Source organism: Heterodontus francisci, chromosome 4 (assembly GCF_036365525.1).
Source record: "Heterodontus francisci isolate sHetFra1 chromosome 4, sHetFra1.hap1, whole genome shotgun sequence".
NCBI lineage: Eukaryota > Metazoa > Chordata > Chondrichthyes > Heterodontiformes > Heterodontidae > Heterodontus > Heterodontus francisci.
Window position 1 is genome coordinate 187,771,249 of NC_090374.1, and position 24,215 is coordinate 187,795,463.

General features: G+C 42.0%; 1 protein-coding gene across 3 annotated transcripts in view; it reads right to left on the reverse strand.

The window, feature by feature from the left end:
* The window catches only part of dnah6 (dynein, axonemal, heavy chain 6), a 554,194-nt gene that overhangs the window by 205,146 nt on the left and 324,833 nt on the right, over positions 1-24,215 (reverse strand). For all 3 annotated transcript variants that reach the window (XM_068030693.1, XM_068030691.1, XM_068030692.1), the window contains 5 exons: positions 19,662-19,829; positions 15,070-15,305; positions 10,209-10,470; positions 9,245-9,368; positions 5,219-5,415 (listed from right to left, as the gene is read on the reverse strand). In XM_068030693.1, coding sequence (XP_067886794.1) covers positions 5,219-5,415; positions 9,245-9,368; positions 10,209-10,470; positions 15,070-15,305; positions 19,662-19,829 — 987 coding nt within the window. The remainder of the gene's footprint in view (positions 1-5,218; positions 5,416-9,244; positions 9,369-10,208; positions 10,471-15,069; positions 15,306-19,661; positions 19,830-24,215) is intronic.

Consider the following 24,215-nt stretch of genomic DNA (forward strand, 5'->3'; position numbering starts at 1 on the left):
CAATTGGTGTTAATGTAACTATTCCTCCGTATTCCTTTTTATAAGTTCTTTTTCATCCCATGCATTCTCCCTGGTGAAGAAGGCAACAGGAAACTTATTTTAAAGTTTCTGTGACTATCAGTCTAAAATTGGCAACCAATAGGGGATGCAAGAATGGCCCAGAGTGATTTCCCCTCCTTCCCTGTGAGGAAGTACTTGATTTCCATTTAGTATCTTCCCATGGCTGAGATGGGAAACTCAGCTTGACAAAAATTGCAAGCAGAAACAAGCTTTCCAAAGTACAGCACCCTCCCAATTCAACCTTTAACAACAAGATGGTCAGTGGTGAACAAATGGCGGCAGCTGTGCAGTGCACTTACATTTGCCCATAGATTTTCTTTGAGATTTTGCAATGGATCTTTTGGTGATTAGAAATCCATTCCAGTGTGGCACCCTCTGACAGGGGATTTCAGACCTGTGTGAACAGGGCAAGCAGTGTATCTCCTTAACCAATCAGATTGAAGAATTCTTAATGAAACGTGCAGAGTTCAAATAAGGAAGTGTCAATCAGAATATTTAATTCAAAATCAAATCATGTACAGAAACTAAAATAAAGAGAGGGAAAGAAAGATGGGATTAAGTGAGAGGGATAAGAGAGATGGAGAGAAAAAGGTTTTTTTAATGTTTTATTTAAATTTCTTCTTTTTTATATCTTTAACAATAAAGGAAAATCTGAAGGAATGAGACTCCAAACTTATGAAAGTTAATTTTTAGTAGCAAAGAGGTTTTTCGGCAGTAATTAAGACTTAACACAACATTAAAATGGCCAAGCCCTGACTTTCTGTGTCGTGTTTTGTGGGCATTTATTACATAAGTACCTCAACTGCACACCCTTCCATATATTTGAATGCTGAGGTTTACAGTGAAATACTGGTATAGTGAGGCTTCTGGAGCAGAAGGGTAACTCTGACAGCAACTTCCTGATTTCCATGTTTAATTGCACATGTGCGGTCGCTGGACATTGCTGACCGAGTTATTCTTTATTAACTGTGAGCACTGCTATCCTCGGCATATTATTTACTGCAAAATCTGGATCAATGTGTTGCAATTAACTGATAATCATAATGCAAGAATTGGGAGAAAACATGGATTTATTTTCTTGCTTGCAGTAATACAGAGTCGTTTTGGCAGAAGTGGCCTCATGATTAGTATGATTCTCCACCTTGCAATAATGGTACCAATGCCAGGCTTTCAAATCATCTCCCCAGCAAAACATGTCTACAATTATAGAATCTTACACAGAACAAAGGGAGGCCATTCAACCCATAGTTCCTGTGCCGGCTCTTTGAAAGTGCTATCCATTTACTGCCACTCCCTTGCTTTTTTCCCCATAGTCCTGCAAATTTTTCATTTTCAAGGATATATGCAATTCCCATTGGAAGTACTGAATCTGCTTCTATCAGCATATGAAGCAGTGCTTTCCAGATCATAACAACTCGCTGCGTAAAAAAAAAAATCTCCTCAACTCTCCTCAGGCTTTTTTGCTAATTGTCTTAAATATGTGTCCTCTGAGTACAAACCCATTTTGTCAGTGGAAAGAGTTCTTCCTTACTTAATCCATCAAAATCTTTCATAATTTTGAACATCTCTATTAAATCTCTGCATAACCTTCTCTGCTTCTCCACATAACTGAAGTCCCTCATCCCTGGTGTCATCCAGTAAATCTCCTCTGCATCCTCTCCAAGGAAGAAAATCAATTCATTGGATAGACGTATTCTCACCATTATATACAAAGGGGAAAATGCTGCTCATTATCCTACCTACCTTATAAAATTTGTTTTTGTTTTTGACTTCAAATCATAAAAGCTAAAACATCTTGAACACATTTCACCATTCATTATATGTTATATTATATTATATTTTATTCCTCTGTGTTTTAATGGATTTTGATACACATAAATTGAGCTCCATTTAAAATGCAGACTTTCCCTGGCACTTGACAGGCTATGACCAATATATTATTTCTGAATTGAGTTACCAATTCATTTTAGATACAACAGATAATTTATTTCTAGGCAGATTGCATCTGATGAGTAATCAAATCCCTCAATGGCTTCCCCCCTCTAAATTTCACAACCAGATGTGAAGGTCAGATAACAGAGAACAAGCAAAATACAATTTTGAAAGCTCTTGTTGAATAAGTACTTTTGAAATGCATTTTGTGGCAATTTAAAAATATATAATCAAAATGTACATATTGTCTAACTTGCGTGCTTTAATCTTAAATTGCAAATTTGAAATAGTGACAATAAGTGTCAATGCCTCAATGTATCAAACTATCCTTTTACTGGCAAATCAGCAGAAATACAAGAAACTGTCTCTGCATACAATAAAGATACATTTCACTTGCACACAGCAGCAATCTGGTGACGAATCAGAAATCAAACCGCAACATATATATTTATAATAACCAGGATTCTTGCAGGTTTCTTAAGCAGCTAAGTACTCTCCTACTCTTTGAGGGAGCATGTTTTCCAAAGTAGTTTCAGCATATAAAATGCAAAATAATCTGGTGCATTTTAGACTTACACTCTGTGTTACTTATAACTATATATGGCTTTTATAAATATTTAAACTTGATGCAAAAGATCCCTCAAACCAAAAAGATATACATAGGGGACAAAACTGGTCTGGGCCAGCAGCATGAATTGGGCTCATAGTGAATTAGCATGCTGTTATACATCGTGCCAGATTTTGTTTTCCATTGACATGGAAAATATTGCCAAAATTTTTAAATTTCTAACCAAGTAAAAGTGACAGTGAAACTGGGGCCAGAATTTTACGCCATGCCAATGAGCCGGATGGTGGAGGGGGGTGGCGTAAAATGGAGCGGGAGGCTCTGGGAGGCCTTCCCGACCCAGTCCCGCCTCAGCCCCACTTTACGTAGGGCAGGGGGAGCGAAAAACGGGCTGCCCGCCCCAGGCCAATCAAGGCCCTTAAGTTGCCAATTAACGGCCGCTTAAGGGCCTTCGCCCTCCTCTACGTGGATTTTACGCATGGCAAGTGGGCATACTGGAGCTGGAAAAGCCTGCCTGGGAAAAGCTGGCAGCCTCGTTGCGCCCCAGGGATGGGCCCTGACAATTGCGCATAGGGTGCCCAATTGAGGGCCTCCCCCCTTCCCCAACCACCCCCAGGACCAAAGATGCCCCCCACTTCCCCCCAAATGACGACCCTTGCCTCGCCGGGGCCCGACCGATTATCCGTGACAAGGCAACCCAAACTTACCTGGACCCCTGACTCCATGTCCTTGGCTGGGCTGCAGTCCCAGCAGTGGCCACCGCTCCCGGTGGCACTGCTGGGACTAAGAGCTGCTGGCCCACTGATTGGCCAGCAGCTCAATGAGGTGGAACTTCATCCCTCGAGCAAGTGGGGTGTCGCACCTCGGAACAGTTAAAGCCCGGGGACCCATAAAATGCAGGACGGATCCCTGGGCTAGGTGGAAGCGGGTTCGCCACCAACTCTTACGTCGGTGGCCAGCTCCCGTCCGCCCAACGTGAAATCCAGCCCTAGGAAACGAGTTTCCGAAAAAGTTTGAACTGTTATTCTGTGAACTTCAGTGAAAAATCGGCTGCTGATTCATTACGAACCTGCTTCACACTGCTGGCATAGACTAATTCACCCTCACAGGGTGGAATTTTAACTGGAAAAACAGCAGGTTTGGGTCAGGTGGGGGGGGGGGGGGGGTGGGGGGTGAGGGGAAAATGCTGGTTAACATGTCAGAATTCTGCTTCCTGACCCAAATCTGCCTCCAACCTGTTCATTTTTGGCTTTAAGTGAAGCCAGAAGGTGGATGGGCCACTAACCTGATCCAAGAACCTTTAAATATGCGAATGAGGCTGTTAGCCTCATTCTCATTCAGCTTTTGAAATTTAACTGCTGTTGGTTGAGCTTCCCGAGTGTAGAGGAACCCGACAGCTTCCTCAAAGCGAGGGCTTAGTGGGTTCAGAAGGTAAGTGCCTTCACATTTACCCCATGGATTCAGGTGCCTGCCTGGGAAGCACCACCCCACCCCACGCCATCCCGTCCCCACCAACGGCCTTTGCCCAGAGGCATCTAACTTCCTCCTACTATCACCAGGCTCTGATCTCCCTGACCCTGAGACCTCTGATCCGTCATCGGAGACTTCCTACCTTCCCCCCCCCCCCCCCCACCCCCACAACCCCCGCAGGACTTGAAAGCCGAGCTGTCAATCAAGCTGGGCAACTGGGCAGGGAACCAATAGCTGACGTCAATAACACACTGTGGGGTTAAAACTCCACAGTGTGTGGGGGAGAGTCTGAATGATGTGTTCCCCCCACCACACACACACCCCCCAACCTTCTGAGCTCCCCATTCCCTAGTGTCAGCAGGCTGCTGAGGAATAACATTTGATCAGATATATCCAGAGTTTGTTTAAAGCCCTATGGTACTTGGAAAACAAGTTGTGTGATGCATCACACCATCTGCAGGAAGCCACAATTAAATATTTACAATTGTTTTCTCCAAGAGATACCAGATCAATAATTTTCTTTTGAAGTAACTGTTGAAATATTTCTAAGGCACTATTGAAATATCGCAATATCCATGTGGTTGCTCTCAGGTTATTAAAACAATACTTACTTGATTGCAAATAAAATTAATAATTTGATGGTAATATATTTAACTCGACATGTAGCATTCCTACAAGCCACTAATAAATTAAGGCAAAATTTGCCTCAAGTTACTACTTTCAGAAATAAACTGAAGGTCGATAACTGTAGAATTCAGCGATTTAATACTGAACTGCTGCAGAGTTCATCACACAATAATATTAAACAACCGCCAACTTCATCTAATGTAGTGTCTGCAGCTTGAATCGAATCTAATATCTATTTGCTGCAATGTATTTTTCAACCTCAGCAAATGATAATAATTTAGCTCCTTTAGTCCACCATCCATACTTGTAAAGGTAGAAATCTAGCTCACTGCCAGCTCCATAGGCAACAATATTGCACCTTGGCCAGCAACTAACCAGGATGTGGAAAGGAACGTCTTGCCACCACTCAGATGATTTAGTTGAATATGCGGAAAGCTGAAAAACTTCTACATAATTTCATGGTACGTAACGCATATCAAAAGAAAACTCTCTAATTTGCTCCTGGTAGATTCAGGATTTCCTGCACTTCAGTGATTAAATTGTGTTGACAGGACCATGACATACCAACTGTCGGTACTTAGAAGTAAAGGCTCCATAATATGCAACACAAGCTGCTGCAATGAAGACATTTCCAATTATATTTGATATTTCCTGTTCAAACAGAACTATGCTCTCTTGCCAGCGAATTTGTTCATCTCCAAGAGCGGCTGTAAGTTTCCCAGCGCGCATTAATCGAGCCTGAGTTAGTGCCATTGTTTGTGCTGAACAGAAAAAAGAAAAAAATTACAATCAAGCAGAGTTATAATTGAAATTATTGAAAATAATTGAGAGCAATGGATTAAGCTAAGTAAATTGCAAATCATCTGAACACACTTCTGGAAAAAATAATAGACTGGATTCTATAGAGCCCTCAACGTCGAGATCCGTGGCGGGGGCAGCCTGAAGATGGCCCCGGCTGAGGCCCACCACGGACCTTGACGCCAGCATGACCTGGCCCGATATTGCCGGCAGCGGCGAGGCCTTGTGGTAGTCCCCTGCCACTTGACGACAGAACCGCAATTTAAATATTTAAATGTTAAAATACCTGAATTAATTACTCTCCCGTCACCTCCTAACGTCCTGCTGCGATCATCACCCTGGCGGCCAGCACTGTCACGCCTAGGGATCCCCGTCCAGGGAAATGAGGCGCAACACTGGTGGGGAGGGGCGAGGACTAAGTTTCTCAGTGGGGGGCGGGGAAGGTCAAAATAGCATCATGGGTGTAGGGGATGGTGGGAGGGGTTATAGTTTAACGTTTGTCTAGTTGGGGGCGGAAGGTCAGATGGTAAAGCTAAGTGTTTCGGGGGGGAAAGAGCAAACAATTAATTGTTATTGGGGCGGGCAAGGGGAAAAAAGATGTATTTATTTAATTTCAATAAATATTTCTTTAAATATTTAAATTGGCCGGTAGGGCTAACAGCCCTTTAAAAATGGCGTCAGTGCCTGCGCACAAGCAGCTTACGCCATTGTCAGGGGCAGACAACCCGCCCCCTCCACGTGATCAAGGGGGCGGCACACCCCGGCTATTTAAATGAGCTTCCGCGCTTGGAATCGTGGCGGCACTTTGGCATGCGGCCCGCCATTATTTTCGCCTGCCACTGATTTCGGCAGTGAGCTTATAGAATTCAGCCCAATGTAAAAATGTTAATAATTCTTTTATACAGTGACATTGAAATTACATTCCCAGTAGCACACCTAAAAATGCAAAGTAACAATTTTTCTGTTAATAACAATTATATCCTTTCCCCCTTCCATCTTGGCTCAATTTTAAGTTTTCATTATATCCATTTCCTGTTCTAGTACGCATTATCTTTCACTTGTGCAACTGAAAAAATCCTTCCATATTTCTTAGCCCATCTGCTAAACTTTCCATTAATCCTGAATGCAGTTTAGCGCTTTTGTTTAGTAAGCCAGCCATAGAGTTTTCTGTCGTGAACAAATTTCATAACATTGCAAAACACGGTCTACTCCAAATTGGTCAAAATTCCTTGGGATAATATTAACTTCCGACAGTGGCAGAAAACAGGTAGTAATGGCCAACTGTTATGTACGCCTCTTAATATTCCTATCCAATGATTTCAAGGGAAAGATAAATCAGGCCTCTCTGATACTGCTTGTTTTCTGTCCCAAGTGGAAGATAACAATGACCCCATCCATGGACTGCAAAGAGCCTTGAACAGAATCTGTGAAGAGACTTACAAATTTTAGATGTAATTTTTACCTTCTGCACCAGGGTGACAATCTGGTGGAAGAGATCACCTGCCCATTGTAAAACCCACCTGTTTTGCATTGATTAATTTCAGGCAGGTTCTATAAGGGTTGGGAGATCTGTTTTGTCAGATTACTGCCCAGACAGTGAAAGTGAAGTGAAAATTGCCCCCTTTGTGTCTGTAATATTGAAGAATTATTGCACTGTGAGTTAGGAATTCAACTTTTTTGTCTGATAAATGGTAACCATGTGACACGGTGGACCAATCAAATCTTACATTGGTTCATGCCAACCACAAAACATTATGGACCAATCTGGTCAATGATGAAAAAATCACTTGTAAATGAATTACCATCTTGGTTCTCTTTTCTGCCCTCCATTAATCTTTCTTCCTAGATATTTTACCCACTCTCAAACTTGGCTCAGAGGCAGGACTCTTATCACTGACTCTGACTGAATGTTGTGGCTTGAAGCCCTATTCCTGGGACGTTAAGTACATAAACCAGGGTGAAACCCCAATGGGAAAGTGCTGCACTGTAGGTAGTGCCATCCTTCCGAAGAGACATGAAACTGATTCCCTATCTGTCCTCTTAGGAAGTCATAAGAGATCCCATGGCACAATGTGAAGGACAACAGAGTTCTCCCAGTGTTCTGGCCAACATTTATCCCTAACCAATATCACAAAAAACAGATTTCTGGTCAATTATCTCATTGAAATTTTTAGATTTTTTTGTGGACAAATTGGTTGCTATGTTTCCTTATGTTATAACAATAACATACTTCAAAAATACTTACTTATTTGTGAAGTGCTTTGGGATTCTGCAGAGATGTGAAAATGCTATATTAATGTTCTTTCCTTCACTCTGTCCAGACTCTTCTCCAATTTCAGTCCGAACCTCATCCTTTGTTTTCCCTCAGGCCCAGAGTGCTCCAGCTTTGTGCCACTTCTTCCTCCTTTATTGATCTGTTTAAATGCCCAGCTCCATTTAACCCATCCCAAAAAGAGATCTGACCTCCATGTTTCAACTCGGATCCCTCCCTGGCCCCCCTCTGTGCTCTATTAAAATTATGCTCTTTGCCACCAATGAGGCCCAACTAAAGTGTTCCAAATCTACTCTGCTACATCCAACCCTACCTTGAGTTCACCAAATCTGCTCTATTTGGTCACTCCTTCCAACACACTGATGTTTACACTCACTGCTACAGGTCTGTCTGCTCATACCCTACTATATGCTTAAGTGCTGATAAATTGTTCTGCTCAGTCCCACGCAGGCTGGGGGTTCCGAGTGTTCCAACTCCAGCTCTGTTCCCTACTATTTTAGGAGCAACACCATTATACACCAGCCTGTGCAGCTTCAATGCATGATCTTGCCATTATTGCCTCTTCCATGCCATCTTCTCTTCATTCGCCCAGCTAAGAATCTCCGTCGTGACTTCAGCTTTTATGCCTTGGTCCTATCAACACTCCCTACCAGCTCCAATTTCAGTCCTCAGGTCCTATCATGTTCGAGCTTCAAGGCCTGTTGCTTCCCACCTTATCTTTAAACTTTGTTTCCCTATCCACTACAGCTTCCAGCCTTGTGACATTGCCCATCCAAATCTTGGATTGCATTCCCTCTGAGCACAGCCTCTCTCCTTGCAACCAACCTACTCTAGACCTGCCCCACTCCAACTCTCTGACCCCTCTCATTCCCAACATATGATTAGCAGTTCCCTAATGCACAAGTACTGGTCAGGGGGCCACTACTCTGAATTCACCTCGGCATCAAAACAAACATCCTGCCTAGGGTAGAAATTTACAATACTACCAACCTCCAGTCTTTCGAAGACAAATCCAGGCAATAAACCCCCAGCTTATCTGTTAAAGTGGCTTTTGTCCAATACTCTAAAGGGCAAGAAAGAAAGGAGCTGGATTCATGTTGTGCCTTTTACATCCTCATGACACCACCAGATGCTTCATAGTCAAAGAGCTACTTTTGAAGTCCAGTTACTACTGTTGTTATTTAGGTAAAAGTAAAATCAAAAGATTACACAGTGGTCAGGATAAAGAAGGCCCTTCAGCCCATTTGACCTCATCCTCCCAGAATACTAACTTATGTGCCTGCCCATTACACTTCTAGCAGTCTCTTAAATTAGTGCAATACCTTGGGTTTAATCATCTGGCTAACAATTTCTTCCAGTTGTACAATTCAAAATAGTGAATGTAAATGGATTGGTACATTATTCAAAGCATTCCTTTGTACTACTAGACCTAATACTGTTTTTTTTTAAACTAATTTTGATCATCTTGTATCAAAAATCAAATTGAACATTATCCTGGAACATTTCTAATAATATCTCACCAAGATTCTCTTTTTCTCCCACATTACTATCATACTGTTCTTGAAGGTCCTCAAGTCTTTGATCAAGTTGTCTTAGTTTATTCTGCTTTTCTTTAAGCGTTGCCAAGGTGGCATCAAGTTCAGCCTATTAATTAAAGAGATGCTTGTCTGGTTATGTGAAAAACATTATTTTCTTTAAATAAAATGCAATGTAGAAGGTATTTGCAGTAATTGGCACCTTACTGTTTGATTAGTTCAAAATTCTACTGGTTTTTATTCCAGCAGTACTCTGACCTTTATTGATGCAGACATACAAATCACCTTTTTATGAAAATGGGGAGGGTTGAGAGCTTTAATCTCCAGGTAGCCAGCGGACGGAACATGCTGAACAGCCACCTGAAACCTGTGGCAGGAGTTCCATGCCTCATTAATATACATTTGGCAAGCAGCACGCCCTGAATACATTTACTGTTGCAGCTTGTTAGCTCTGAGCCAGCCCAATAGCCCAATATCAGGTAGCCTGGAGGCCGAGCAGAAAAGTAATACTGGGGGGAGGGCAGGGTGGCGGTGGGGAAGTGCAATTGCAGAGAAGCGGAGCAGGAGCAGGCCACATCATTCTTATGGGGCCCAGAGGAGTCCTCCTAGTCCCACAAAAACCATTTTCACACTTACATTTATTAGGCTTCTTCCTCTCGTTCACCAGGTTTTACTGAGCACAGCACTCACGGTGCACACTCTGCCCAGTATGCATAGAACCCTCATTTACATGGATTCATGAGGCTCCCATCTGATTCAAGCAGGCCCCTGGGCTACCCAATAGAAGGCCTAAGTTAAGATGGGAGCAGAGCTTGAACAGGCAGCTAAGTTGACCACATCAATTTGAACTCTCCTCCTCTCCGCTGGGTGGAGAAGTTAAAATTGCCCCTTATTATCTCCAAGTTATAATATATAATTTACAACATATGAAGTTGAATTTCTAACTCACCTGAGCCGCAGCCAGTTTAACCCGTTTCGGCTCTACCTCTTTAGAAACTCGGGAATACAGATCCATAGCTCTCACCCACATGCACATTGATTTACAAGCTTTGGACACTTTCTCTACTTTTTCTGGCACAAAATCAGGGTTATTCATATATTTCTGAAGCCGTTGCAGAATCTGGGGTTTAATGTTGTCTTTGTCGTAATCCATGAGTTTCTTCAAGAAGTTTGAATCACCAAGAACTTGTTTTGCTGAAGCCCAGTCAGTTCTGCATGATGAATAAAAAATCTTGGTTTAATTAGTATTTAAATACAATGCACCAATCCAAAGAAAAACTTATGATAATCAGTATAACGTAATAAATGTGATCCATCAAGAGGGCTATGGTTTCAAAGCATCATCACCACAGTAACAATGGACATGAGTCCATTGGCCGGTATCTCACAATACAGCATCAGCAATTGGAGGGAAAGTGGTCATGTGGCATACAACTAGCAGAAGACATTATCCCAGATAGTGGATCATGCCACAACGGAGTCGACTACCTGTTATGACACAGGGCCAGTGAATGCATTGGATCAAGATCAGCGGTTTGGCTAAGGGTGAGATGTGCTACTTTATTAAAGAAGGCAGTGAATATCACCTGTGTCCCCAACAAATGTGCAACAGGGATTTTGCTATCACTCATACCCAATATCTCAGTAAGTAGACACTTTTCCACAGACTGCTCCAGTGAAAAGGTAACTGAGGCCCTGTGATCACTGCACATCCAGCTACATAAGCTTCAGCATTAACAAGTGTATCAATAAAAACAATTTAAATGTTACCAAACCAATAACCTTCCCAAGTTTCAGGGCATAACTGACTATATGGATATCGCCATCTGTGAACTCTCCATCAATCACATGGCAGACAAAATAGGAAGGATTATCATTGCATAAGCAATGCATTTGTTGCCTATGAAAGAAATATGACCTACTTACAGTTGGAAAACTCAGGCTTCACTTTCAGCAGAATAAAATAATCGAGGGTAAGTTTTTTTTTCCTGAGTGAATTGATTAGCTTTTGTGTTTCAATGCATGTATATGTTTCAGTGATGCATAATGTAAAGTGACCTCCTGTCTGCACAGTGACCTTCTGCACTTTGGTTGCTAGTTTATTTTAGTGCTATAGGTTTCCCTATTTGAAACAGTTCTAATGGTTGATGGTTACATGGTGGTCAGCTGCAGAGAATGTAGCAGATCTGCCTCCTTTATCTCCAAATACCTTAATATATCAGCGCTCTAAGATTTTGGCCCAGAAAATCCTAGGCTCTGACAAGTCAGAAGGCAAGATTTCCACCCAGGGAGGATCAGGAATTTGGGGTGGAATCCCAGTTAAACCAGAATTTCACACGTTAATGATTCAGTGGAGGGGCTCGGGGCTGATCATCTGTCAAGGGAATGTGTATGGGGAAGATCTTGCACTTCCCTGGGAATCTCCACCCAGTTCATCCTTAAAAGGCCTCAGCAGAACTCACATCTGAATATCGCTGCCTTAGGGGAAGAAATAATCTAACATGCAGCATGATGGCCCAGGAAGTGGCTGGGTGTGATTCTAACATAGGGATGAGCGCTTTTGACTTTGCCTTGGAGGCACAATAGATTTGCCCTAGTCATTTAAATGACACCAACCCATCATTTGGAATGGATTACACAACTTCAGCTACAGGTAGACAAAAGTTCAACTCTGGTGCAACAAGCTCCAGTAAATTTCAGGGCTATAGAAGTGAAAGTTTGGTTCTCACCAAGGATCTCTTCTTTGCCAGAGACACTAGTGGCATCTTCAGAAGAAACCGCAATAGCCACTTACATGTTCTAAAGTCTCCTGTTGAAATTTAGTCCACTTAAGTGTGTATGCCCTGTCAACACAGAGGAGGCAACCTGGAGGGTTTTTCCTCATAAGGTCCATTTCATTGAATGGATAATGAATACTGGGCATCCTTGAAGTTCCATAATGCTTTTCTTCATAGTTGTCTGCAACCATTTTCTGAGCAAGCTAAATCTGGAACTGAGCGAAGACCCAATCCTCCAGCAGTAGCGAAGCATTGATGAGATAGGCTCCTCTGGACCTATGGCATGTATTACGAAGGTTCTTCCTGCAGGTATGATTCCTGTTTCAATGTACACAATGGTAGACTGCAATGTGATATTGGGCAAGTGGTGGACTGGGCATCCACTCCGCCCGCCCAATACAGTCAACAGGAGGTCCAATCATTTTTCATAGTTGGGTATCAGTAAGCTGTCAGCGCTAATTATAGGCAGCTCATCAATAGAGAGGACAGGAATCTGGCGGGATGGCCAATATTAATCCGTCTGAAGCACATTAAGTGGAGGGGTGGAAGTGAAAGGGACCAGCTGTTTATGAAAAGCTTTTGTAATGTGCAAAGCAGCTAGCTAGCACAGACTGCTGTCCATGCTGAAAAGATGATGCAGTCTGAAACTGGGCCTTCTCGGCCCACAGCTGCTTGAGTTCATCCTCCAAGGCCATCTGCAGTCTCCTCTACTGTAAGTCAGCAGCCTTCCACCAGCCATGCTGCAACCACTGGGTAGCACTGGGGGAGCATTAGGACAAAGAACAAAGAACAAAGAAAATTACAGCACAGGAACAGGCCCTTCGGCCCTCCAAGCCTGCTCCGATCCAAATCCTCTATCTAAACCTGTCGCCTATTTTCTAAGGGTCTGTATCTCTTTACTTCCTGCCCATTCATGTATCTGTCTAGATACATCTTAAAAGACGCTATCGTGCCCGCGTCTACCACCTCCGCTGGCAATGCGTTCCAGGCACCCACCACCCTCTGCGTAAAGAACTTTCCACGCATAATCCCCCCTAAACTTTTCCCCTTTCACTTTGAACTCGTGTCCCCTTGTAATTGAATCCCCCACTCTGGGAAAAAGCAAAGATGTAAAAAAGATAGGCATTAAGGGAACACATAAGGGTGATTAGTTTAAGCTCATATGCAATATGGCATGATTTCATTTATAAAGTAAGTTCGGAATGTTTGTTTTGTGGGGTTTTTATTTTTGCATTGCGGCCTAGCGAAGGAGGTGGTGCTCAGTGACAGAGGGAAGGTAAGGAGTGTGGGACTGTTGGTGAACAGGGAATTCAGGTTGAGGTAATGGTATTGCGCTTGAATTAGTTCTTCACGTACAGCCTAGGCAGAAAGGGGCTGCCTAGGGTTGCAGCATTCTTTCCTCTTCTTCCTCTTCAACTTCTGCCTCTTGCACATCCTCCTCTTGCTCCTCCTCCCCCTTATACCCTTCGCTTCTTGTTTGACATGTAATGCGAGGGCTGTTCCCTCATGATGACAAGGCTGTGCAACATGCAGCAGACCATTATAAATCTGCTGAGTACTACAGGGCCCCTCCAAAGCAGTCCAGGCACTAGAAGCGTTGTTTCATGATGCCTGTGATCTGCTGTATCATGGGTTCATATTGTATACATGCTGTGCATATGTGTGTGGGTTGCAAACCAGACTCATGAGCCTTGTCATCATCGGACAGCCCTCGCCAGCCAGTAGGCACCTTTGGTTTGTCGTAGTGGCTGAAATACAGCTGGTACAGTGGACTGGCACAGAATGAAAGCAGCAGGATACATCGAACTGTATGATGTGCTGACTATGATCACACAACAGCTGCACCAGGGCAAACCTACAATCCTAGTGAAGCTGCATGCTCAACTTGCCTACTACTCTCTGGCAAAAAAGAATGAAAGTAGTTAACTCTCATTGAACAAAGAACCTCGATAACCTTCCCTTTGCAACAGTGAATGGCAAACTGCCAGATGTTGCAAATATCTCCAGCTCCAGCCTGGAAGGAGCCAGATGCATAAAAGTTGCTTGTCATGGTCACCTTCACAGCCATTGACAATGCAGTCCTTGCCCTGCTCTGAGGTTGGAGTTGTGGCCGACTTTAGTGACAAGTGTCCTTCGTGAAGCCTAGACATCCCAAACCTTAGTCGTTGCTGTGGTTCAGGTAGGATAATTGCCCCCTGAACACCCTGGTCTCCTGCTGAGAGCCCTTCTCCTCTTCCCTCTTCTAGCAACTTGTTCTGCTCAGCGTGGTCTCTGCTCATTCTCCCACTCATGGTCAATTTTAAGAGGATGGCTACTAGTGCACCCAAGTCTGGGAGTGACTGGTTTGTGCCAAAGCATTGAAGTTTGCAAAACGAACTTCAGTACCTGCCACACCACTCCCTGTAGACTTTTGAAACTTGAAATAACTATGGAAAAAACGACAGGTTAAAGAGAGGGCTTTGGCTGGAGCTTGGAACCTCAAAACAGCAGCGCTGGCATCAAATAGGTGTTGCATGCTGATTGATGTCATGATCTGCCTGTTCTGCATACTTCCGCCAGATGATAACTGTGTCTACATGACAACGCATTTACCAAGATGGTGTCTGGTGCACTTTGCTTCAGAACTGTGCGTGAGTGCTGCGGATACCATTTTGGATCCCCACCGGCACTTGTACTGCCCAAAACATCGGATGCTATGGATACTAATTTCTCGCCCTGTGTGTTTCAGTTTGTAGTGGAGTTTGAACCCATAATTTCTAATTCAGATGAAAACAGTACCAATGTGCCAAGCTAATACTCCTCAGAACAATCATATGGCTTCCAGTTAGTACTCCTCGAAACAATCATATGGCTCCCATGGTTGAATGCAGCAGTTTTGACAACAGTCATGCATTCCTACTGTCCAATGAGAGTGCCAGAAGAGGTTGTTCTTTTTAGTTAGACAATTCAATTGAGAAGATAGATACATACTTAGATAATAACAACAGAATATAGATTAATGATACATCAACATCTTATAAGAACATTACTCACTTTGCATTAAGCAGGATGCAAATGGCTTCCATGACAGTCATAACAAGATCTGGAGGCTTGGTGAATACTCTGACTTCAGATATATCTGCTTTGTCCAAAGAGTCAAGGGCTTTGTTTGCTGCATCTAAGGCAGGCATAGCTTCATCAAGATCTCGCTGTGCATCATCAGCTATAGCTTGGGTCTCTGCAGCTTTTGTCTTGGCTAAAACTTCATCTTCCTGTACAACTTTACGAATCTAATACACCCAAAAAAATTGGTCTTATAAAACTCACATCTATATTTGAACATTATTCAGTTTAAACATCATCAACTGAATTATTTGACATATAGGCTGCCATAACTGTGAAATGTTTGGAGAAACTATCATGTTAATTTCATAATCCACAACAGACATTACAGGAAAGGGAATCTAGCTGTAAAAGAACTATAGAAGTATTATAACCTCAACTCAGCTGTAAATCAGGACATCAATGCGAAAATTTCTACACCTTAGCTGTTAGGAAACTCAGTATCATATTATCACCAATAGGTCTCCAGAGGCATTAGAATTGAAGGTTGGAGAGACCAAGGATGTTAGTAAGGTGGTGCTGTGGTGGAGGTGGTGTGACATATCCAAATGTCTTGTGTTGGTGCACTGTTAGGTGAAATAATTTATGTTGTGTGCCTTAGACAGAATTTGTGTGTATGGTTGAATGTATTTATTTATGTGCTATACATAAAACTACAGCTACAAAGCTGATTTTTTTTTTTTAAATGTGAAGCCTACCTTCCCTTCCTTTTGTGTCAGGAAGATTTTTTTTTGTTTTATTTTACTATTGTTAGCTTTGGTACAGTTTTTTTGACTTGTTCATGGTGTATGTTTCCCTTAGTTTGGAGCCATCCTGCCTCACAGCAGAATCTGAGAAAGGTCGGGTCAGGGAAAGCAGGTCTTGGATCAGGGATTGGTATTTTGAGAGAGAGGAGAGGGGAGAATAAAAAGCGATCAAGGTCAGAAGCAGATGAGAATGTCTGGGATGGGAGCAACAGACGGAGAGACCCGTGTCTGGGAGCAGTATATGATGAATTGGATGGCTCCTTGCACAATTGCACTTGGAACAGCTGCTCATTTGTGATAAAGAGACAAATTATGACAAGAAAAAGAATAACAGAAAAAGATCTGGAGTAAAAGGGTAAAGAATGTTGTAATAAACTGGTGGAGTGGATCGTCTGCCTTATTTTCATTCCATTCAGTCGAGGCAGTGAAAACGAAAATCTACCTCATCAGGACATACCAGGAAATGGCAGATGTGTTAAATGGATACTTCCCAATAGCCTGGCTAGCTCCAATTCATTTGGAGAGCAGTTACAATCTTGAGGAGAGATTCCAAGCTCATGTAAATGTTTACTGTTCTATCTTCATTCGGAAGAGTATATATTATGCGATATTCTCCAGCGGATGAGAGAGCACTGTTAAGCATGTGGAACAGATCAATAGATCCAACCCTTTGATACGTAGAGAAAGGAGGAAGAATAAAACAAATAAACTAGCAAATTTTCTTCAGCAGTTAGAGTTTAAAGAAGTTTAAAGAAGCAGCATCATTTTTATAATCTGTAGATTCTTAGATAATCTGTAAATGTCAGCCTTGGCTCAGTGGTAACACTCTCACCTCTAAGGATGCGGATTTATCTACCACTCCAGATACTTGAGCACATAATCTAGGCTGACACTTCAGTGGGAGTGCTGCACATTTTGAAGGTGCCATTGTTTGGATGAGAATTAAACCGAGGCCCTGTCTACCCTGAAAGTAAAAGATCCCATGGCACTAGTCAAAGAACAGCAGGCAAGTACTCCCCTCGTGTCCTGGCTTATAATTAACCTCATCACTAATGCTGATTACTTCACTACTGTTTGGGAGATCTTGCTGCGTACAAATTGGTTTCCACTTTTTCTGCATTACAACAATGATGACACTTGAAAGGTACTTCATTGCTTGTAAAGTGCTTTGGGACATCCCGAGGTCATGAAGAGCACTATATAACTGCAAGTTATTTTTTAAAACTTTAAAAGGTTTATATCTGAAATGTACTGGAACTGTAGCAGTGCCAACATCCATTGTTAAGTAATTTTCCAGAGGTATCTTGAACGACTGATCTTACCATGTGTTATGACCAGGTGAGAAAGGTGTCCAACAGTCCCTCTCGGCCTTCACCTGGTCTTACTGTAACAAGGTTTAATTTTAAACACACCGTGTTTTTAGCAACCCCTTGGTGAATCCTTGTTCACCACTTCCCAATTATAAGGCAAAGAAACCAGCACAAACAAGCTTTCTTAGGTTTAAAGAAGAAAAGTTGAAATTTATTAAACTTAATTTCTAATTTGGTTGATGCCTATGGATACACGACGCGCCCACGCTAGCATGCATACACGATATACACATGCAAATAGAGACAGAAAAGAGCAGAAGAAAAATAAAGTTGAAAGGTTTGAGGCAATATCTGAAGAGTTGTTGTTACGGTTCTTTGAGCTCACTGTAGAGTCCTTGATTGGCGGTAGATCTTGCTTTTTGTTGGGGCCCAGTATTCTTCTTAAACCTTTTTCGCTGTAGGGGTTCATGTGTCTTCAGTGGATTCAGAGACTTGTGAGAAAGAGATGGGAGCAGACAGGAGAGAGATCTTCTCAGTCCAGAAGCAAACAGACACTCTACTAACTTCCAACTCTCTGTGGCCAGTTCAAAAGAAAACCCTGGAACAGCCAGGTAGTCATGTGACCAGCTGGTCTAACCAGTCCTGGCCCTTGTGGACGGTATCCTCCTTAGCAGGCCCTAGAATGCGCTTCCTCACCTTCGATGTCTGTTAGCATGTAAATTTTTTCCAGTAATGGCTGATCTGTTTAACAAGTCATTTACTCGCTCCATCAACAGCTCAAGATCAATGTTCATGACAAAATTGATATGCCTCATTCTTGGCAGGTAAGGGCCTAGCATGACACATGTAATGACACTCAAACTATGGGTGAGCACATCTGGAGTACATCTCGTAGGCCATTCAGCGGATCAAGCGTGGCCCGCCATTCAGTTAGATCCTGGCTGATCTGTTCCTCAAATTCTCTTAGCCTCCTTTGATCTTAGTCACAGAAAATTTCAAATGACCCAGTATCCACATCCTTTGAGGGAGCGTGCAGCATAAACATTGGCATGGACCTGTTGGGTTAAATGGCTTGTCTCTGTGCTGTAAATGCTGTGTAATAATACGTAATGCATACCTGCATTGCTGTGGCACAATCTCTCATTCCTTTTTGATGGTGAGCTGTGCGTTAGTGGCCGTAGCTTGCCAGCTCGATGATACGGAGACCCGAGGCCCAATATTGGGTCTGCCTTAGTCCTTACCTTTCAGGTGCGTGAGTCATTCCTGGTGCCCCCAATCATGTGCCCAAAAATGGCCAAATAGCTAGGCCAGAATTTTTACTATATTATAGACTACATCAATACAATCACAGCTCCAATGGTGTTGATCCAATGAATTACAGCTCCTTTTGAAGAAGGTGTGAGAGGGAAGTTTTATTACCTGAAAGGGCATATATGAAATTCAACGGCATGCAGCTAATAATTATGGACTTCCCTTAAAAGTATAGTTTTTAGACTGTCACAGAACTTTTTTTCTCTCCTCTGTTTAAAACAGCGTGACTTGAAGACTCTGCCTAAAAACAGTGTACCTTTAAGGCAGAGAGAGAAGTTTTTAGATTCTTTGAGAATTGTGTGCCTTGGCAAGCCTGTTTCCTAGGCCAAGGCAGGAGGGGTGCTGCAGTGTTTCAATTTGGCTGATCTGGAACACACGAAGTGTGCTTACTAAAAAATAAGCTATCTATATCTCAGCAGAAAATCTGCATTGAGCTCAGACTGTGTTTGCCTGAGGGGAACAAAAAACCCTGGAAAGAAAATTTTCATTGTTGGAGGTAGTAAATTCCATTTTACTTCGAAACTCTAAGAAGTCTCTGATACAGAAGTAACTCTTTCTATTGCCTGTTTGTGTTTGCTGGAATTCTCATTAAAATTTTTACCAAAGGATTGCCAATTTAAAATCCAAGTAGACCAGTTGTTATACTCTTCATTTAAAGAACTGTGTGATGCCTGCTGCAGCTGAAGTACTTTGAATGCCTATCTATTAAAGACTGTTTCGTCAAATTTACCTGGAGACTTTGAGTGGCATCTTATTATTCTACTCTGGGATACATCATCAACTGGGAATGTAACCCAACAGGACTTACAACCCAGCTACTTATTTTATTCCTAATAAATACCATTTTTAAAACCAATTAACCATTGATTTTTGACTCTTTGTGTGTGTGCATGGGGTTAGGATAAATAAGAAGTTATAAATTCTTTTAAACATAGGTTTATCTTAATAGTGTTTAAGATTTAGTTTTTTAATAAATAGTTAATTTGTTGTTGTCTAACGATATCTGGTTTGGTGTATTTTATTCTGGGGATTAAGAAAGTGTTTGGCTGTTTTCCAGTTCAGTGGAAAAACTTTAATAATATGCTATGACCTGTGGAGTGATTGGACCAAATTGACAGCGCATTGCTCCCGCCTCTGTCGTAACAACATTGCTTACCTGGTCTGCCTCTGCATGATCCACACTCAACTTCTCCATTAAAGCATTTACATCAATTGATTTCTGTTGGAGAATTGGCTCTAGAGCTGAAAGATCAACTTGCATTGTATCTACCAGCACATTAGTCTCTAGCAATTTGGAAAGACCATTCTTCACACGATCCCGAGCCTATTAAACCAGAAATATAAACATTAATTTAGACAGTATAATTAATTCATAGTGACACTTTCAGCTAATCAGATCACACCTATTGCAGTATTACATAATGAATTTAGGCATATGCAAAATAGGTTAAATATTTATAAGTAAAACTATGAAACAATCACATGAAAGAGCAATTAATTATTTTTAATTAACTATAATCAGAAAATATAAAAATCCCAAATCAAATTTTCAGTGATATCTAACATTGAAAAAGTTGAAATCCTTCTTGTATATCTCACAAATATAGCCAGAGTATACTAGAAATAAATAACATTGACTGAATATTTTTGTGTCTGAGAGGACCTGGCTGACATAAGATAATTCTAAGAGCCACCTGGTGATTTCTTATTGTTCTTTAGAGAAACATGAAACTGGATTATTATGTCACAATTGTATACTGGGTAATAATATGTTTTAAGTATTATTTCATAAATATCGTGTTGGTCAAAATAGTAAAAAATAAAAATCCTTCAGCAGTCACCAACTTTCAGATTGTATCGTATCTGAAATTGTACCAAATCTAATAGAAGCTGCAGAGGCTTCTTCTTTGGCCTCCTTGTCTCGAGAGACAATGGGTAAGCGCCTGGAGGTGGTCAGTGGTGTGTGGAGCAGCGCCTGGCGTGCCTGTAAAGGCCAATTCTAGAGTGACAGGCTCTTCCACAGGTGCTGCAGAAAAATTTGTTTGTCAGGGCTGTTACACACAAATCTAATAGAAGCTGCAGAGGCTAGTGGCAGTGCAAAGGCACTAAGCATACAATAGTGTCACAATGAGAGTCCTATTTCATCTTGCTCTGCTTACTTGCCAATCTGAGTGATGGTGAGCAACAAAATGGCAGAAATAGGCTATGCTCTCTCTAAGCAAGCACATTGAGACATCTGACAAAAGTCATGCCTGGAAGGTCACTGCTACCCGGCGATTGAGGGCATTGGTAGCGATCTGGTAGCAAAAACGTTATTGTCATCGAAGATCAAAACTCCGAGTCCCTGCCAACCACTTAATTTCATGAAACACAATGTAAAATGCATGAAATGGATAATAAACCAACACCAAATGAGATTACGAAATGCAATCTACTGTAGTACCAGTTATCGAAATGCAGTCTGTCAAATGCAATTAAAACTAAAAATGATCTTTGGTTCAACTTGGACATGCTTCAACTATTGCCTTGTAAACTAAAAGTATGAACATTTAATTCACAGAAGCCCTAAGTAAATCAGTTCAGTCACACTTCATAAATCTTTAAAGGCAACTATCCAATATTTCCCAGGAGAAAAATTATTCTTATCATGGAAAATCCATAAATAATTAAAAATGTTATACATTTTTATACAATCACTACCCAGTGGAAGAAATAAAAGTCGCAATGTCATTACTACTTGGTTATCAGTCTATAATATAATCTATAATATTGGACAGAATTTTGTGAGTATACTGCAGTTCACGGCGGAGCACTCTGATGGCAGCGTGCATCCCGCGCAGATGCACCGTCCCTGAGCCCCCACGATATCATGCACGAGGGCTGATTTAAATAGAGGGGGAAGAGGGGCTGCCCCCGATGACGTAGGAGGGGGCGGCCACCGCGTCCCCAGCAATGGCGTTCGGTGCCACCGCGCAGGAGCCGGCGCCATTTTTAAATGATTTTAAGCCCTTCAGTTACATTGTAAAATTTAAAGGTCAGAATCTCTGGAAATTAAAAATAAAATGTTATCTCAGGTGTCAATCACATATCCCACCTCCCCAATGGGTAATTCATACATTAATTGCCCTCTACCCCTATGATAAAATGTTATTAATATCCTGAACTCTCCCCTCCGACATCTGTTCCCTTTGACCCTCAACCTCTTCCCACCATCCCCACAGCCAATAATAAATGCTTTCCCCACTCCTCCACCACTCCCCCCCCTGAAAATGTTATTCCTCCCCCCTCCCCACCAGGTTCTCACCTTAGAACTCCAAATGGAGTTCTGAAGGCATGTTTGCTGTGTTCGTTGGTGTTAAAATTGGTGTGGGACCGCCTGCAGGTAAGTCTATTTGCATGTCATTTGGATTGATTTACATATTTAGATGGCGAGATGGAGGGCCCGCTACCATGCAGCAGAGGGGGGGGGGGCGCACTGAGGTCCTCCTGCCACCGGTAATATGCGGCAGGCTCTTCTTGATGCCTCCCCCCACAAAATTTTACCAGCCGCCCCCCCCCCCGTGGCAACCCACGGCGTCGAGGGGCTGGTAAAATTCAGCCCATCATGTCTAACAGACATTTCCTATCCATTATCACTTCAAATGTCACATTTGTATTTATTTCTGTGTCACACTTTAAAACAGGAACAGTAAATATTGGAGTCAGAATATTTGCATCATAATTGACATTACACTTAAATCACACTTAAAATTCAATGGCAAAAATAGAAAATGATGGAAATATTCAACTGGTCAGAGTTAACGGTTCAGAACAATCACCTTTTATCATCTGTTTCTCTCTTCACAGATGCGGCCTGCCCTGCTGATTGTTTCCAGAATTTTCTGTTTTTATTTCAGATTTCCAGCATCCACAGTATTTTGCTTTCCTATTAACACTTAAGCTTCAAACTGAACATCAATTAAACTCACTCTAAATAAACTCACCACTTTGCATGTTACGACCAGGTGAGAAAGGTGTCCAGGGGTCCCTCTCGGCCTTCACCTGGTCTTACCATAACAGGGTTTAATTTTAAACACACCGTGTGTTTAGCTCCCCCTTTTCACCACTTTCCAATTACAAGACAAAGAAACCAACACAAACAGGCCTTCTTAGGTTTAAAGAAGAAAAGTTGAAATTTATTAAACTTAAACTCTAATTTGGTTGACGCCTACAGATACATGACGTGCCTATGCTAGCATGCATACGCGATATGCACATGCAAATAGAGACAGAAAAGAGCAAAAAAAAAGTGGAAACATTTGCTGCCAGGGGAGGTGGTGGAAGCAGATACTATAGCGACATTTAAGAGACATCTTGACAAATATATGATTAGGAAGGGAATAGAGGGATATGGGCCCCGGAAGTGCAGAAGGTGTTAGTTTCGGCAGGCATCAAGATCGGCGCCGGCTTGGAGGGCCAAATGGCCTGTTTCTGTGCTGTACTGTTCTTTGAGGCAATATCTGAAGACGTTTTGTTATGGTTCTTCGAGCTCGCTGTAGAGTCCTTGATTGTAGGTAGATATTGCTTTTTGCTGGGGCCCAGTATTCTTCTTAAACCTTGTTCGCTGTAGGAGACTTTTCTCTCTTGGGGTTCATGTGTCTTCAGTGGATTCAGAGGCTTGTGAGAAAGAGATGGGAGCAGACAGGAGAGATCTTCTCAGTCCAAAAAACCAATATGTCTCATTCTTGGCAGGTGGGGACCTGCATGACAGCACATAACAGCAATTTGATTTTGTGGACTTAAAGGGTCACAGCTTCACTTTAGCTGCAGAAGAATACTATTCTGCATTGCTTGACATAATACTTCTGCCCTTATAAAGCAGTGTACTATCCTAATTGCCATCAGCAATGCCACCGGAGATCCACTAACAATAACAAAAGATGCAATGTGCATTTCCTGTTGTTTCGGCCGACTGCTCCAGTCAAAGCCCCCAATCAAAATATACAATTCTGATTGTGGTGGGAGAATTGCACTGTTAATTCAATCCCATCCCTCCACAGATCGCCTAACATATCATTTTAAAGTTTTCAAATTAAAGAAAGATCCAGCCAAATTGTACCATCTATTAACCCCCGAATGAGGCTAACCAAACCAGCTGTCTTTAAATTAACAAATTAACAGTTTAATTAGAAAAACTAAATTCTTAAAACACTACAATGATATAAACAACATTTAAAATTTTAAAAAATTTGAGTCCTTGCAAATTTACACTTCCCGATGAACAATCCTCTGATTAAAGTCCACGCGCAATCTTCCAGGGTGCGACGAGGAAAGGAAAACAGTCCAACACCCGAAGTTTCAAACTCCTCTTTCTCCCAGCAATGACCACAGTAGTTCAACAACTTGCAATCACTTTCAATAGAATCAATTTGGCTTTAGAATTTTTTGAGGGATAAAAGATTGTCACAGTCTAACTTCCCTTCCTTCAGTTTAAATTATCAGAGATCTCTGTTTTAGCTTGACTTTTTAGAATTTTGAGAGAGAATTATAAATGGACTAAATTCTCTTCCTTCAGTTTAAATGGGCTGAGAGCTCTTCTTTCAGGTGCTAACACACAGCTGTCTGTCTGTGTCCTCTGTTAGAACAGGCTGTTTGCACTATAAGCCAGTTCAAAATTAAATTGTAACAAATGTATCTCTCAATGCTCAGTCCACATGGCTGTATCCAAGGC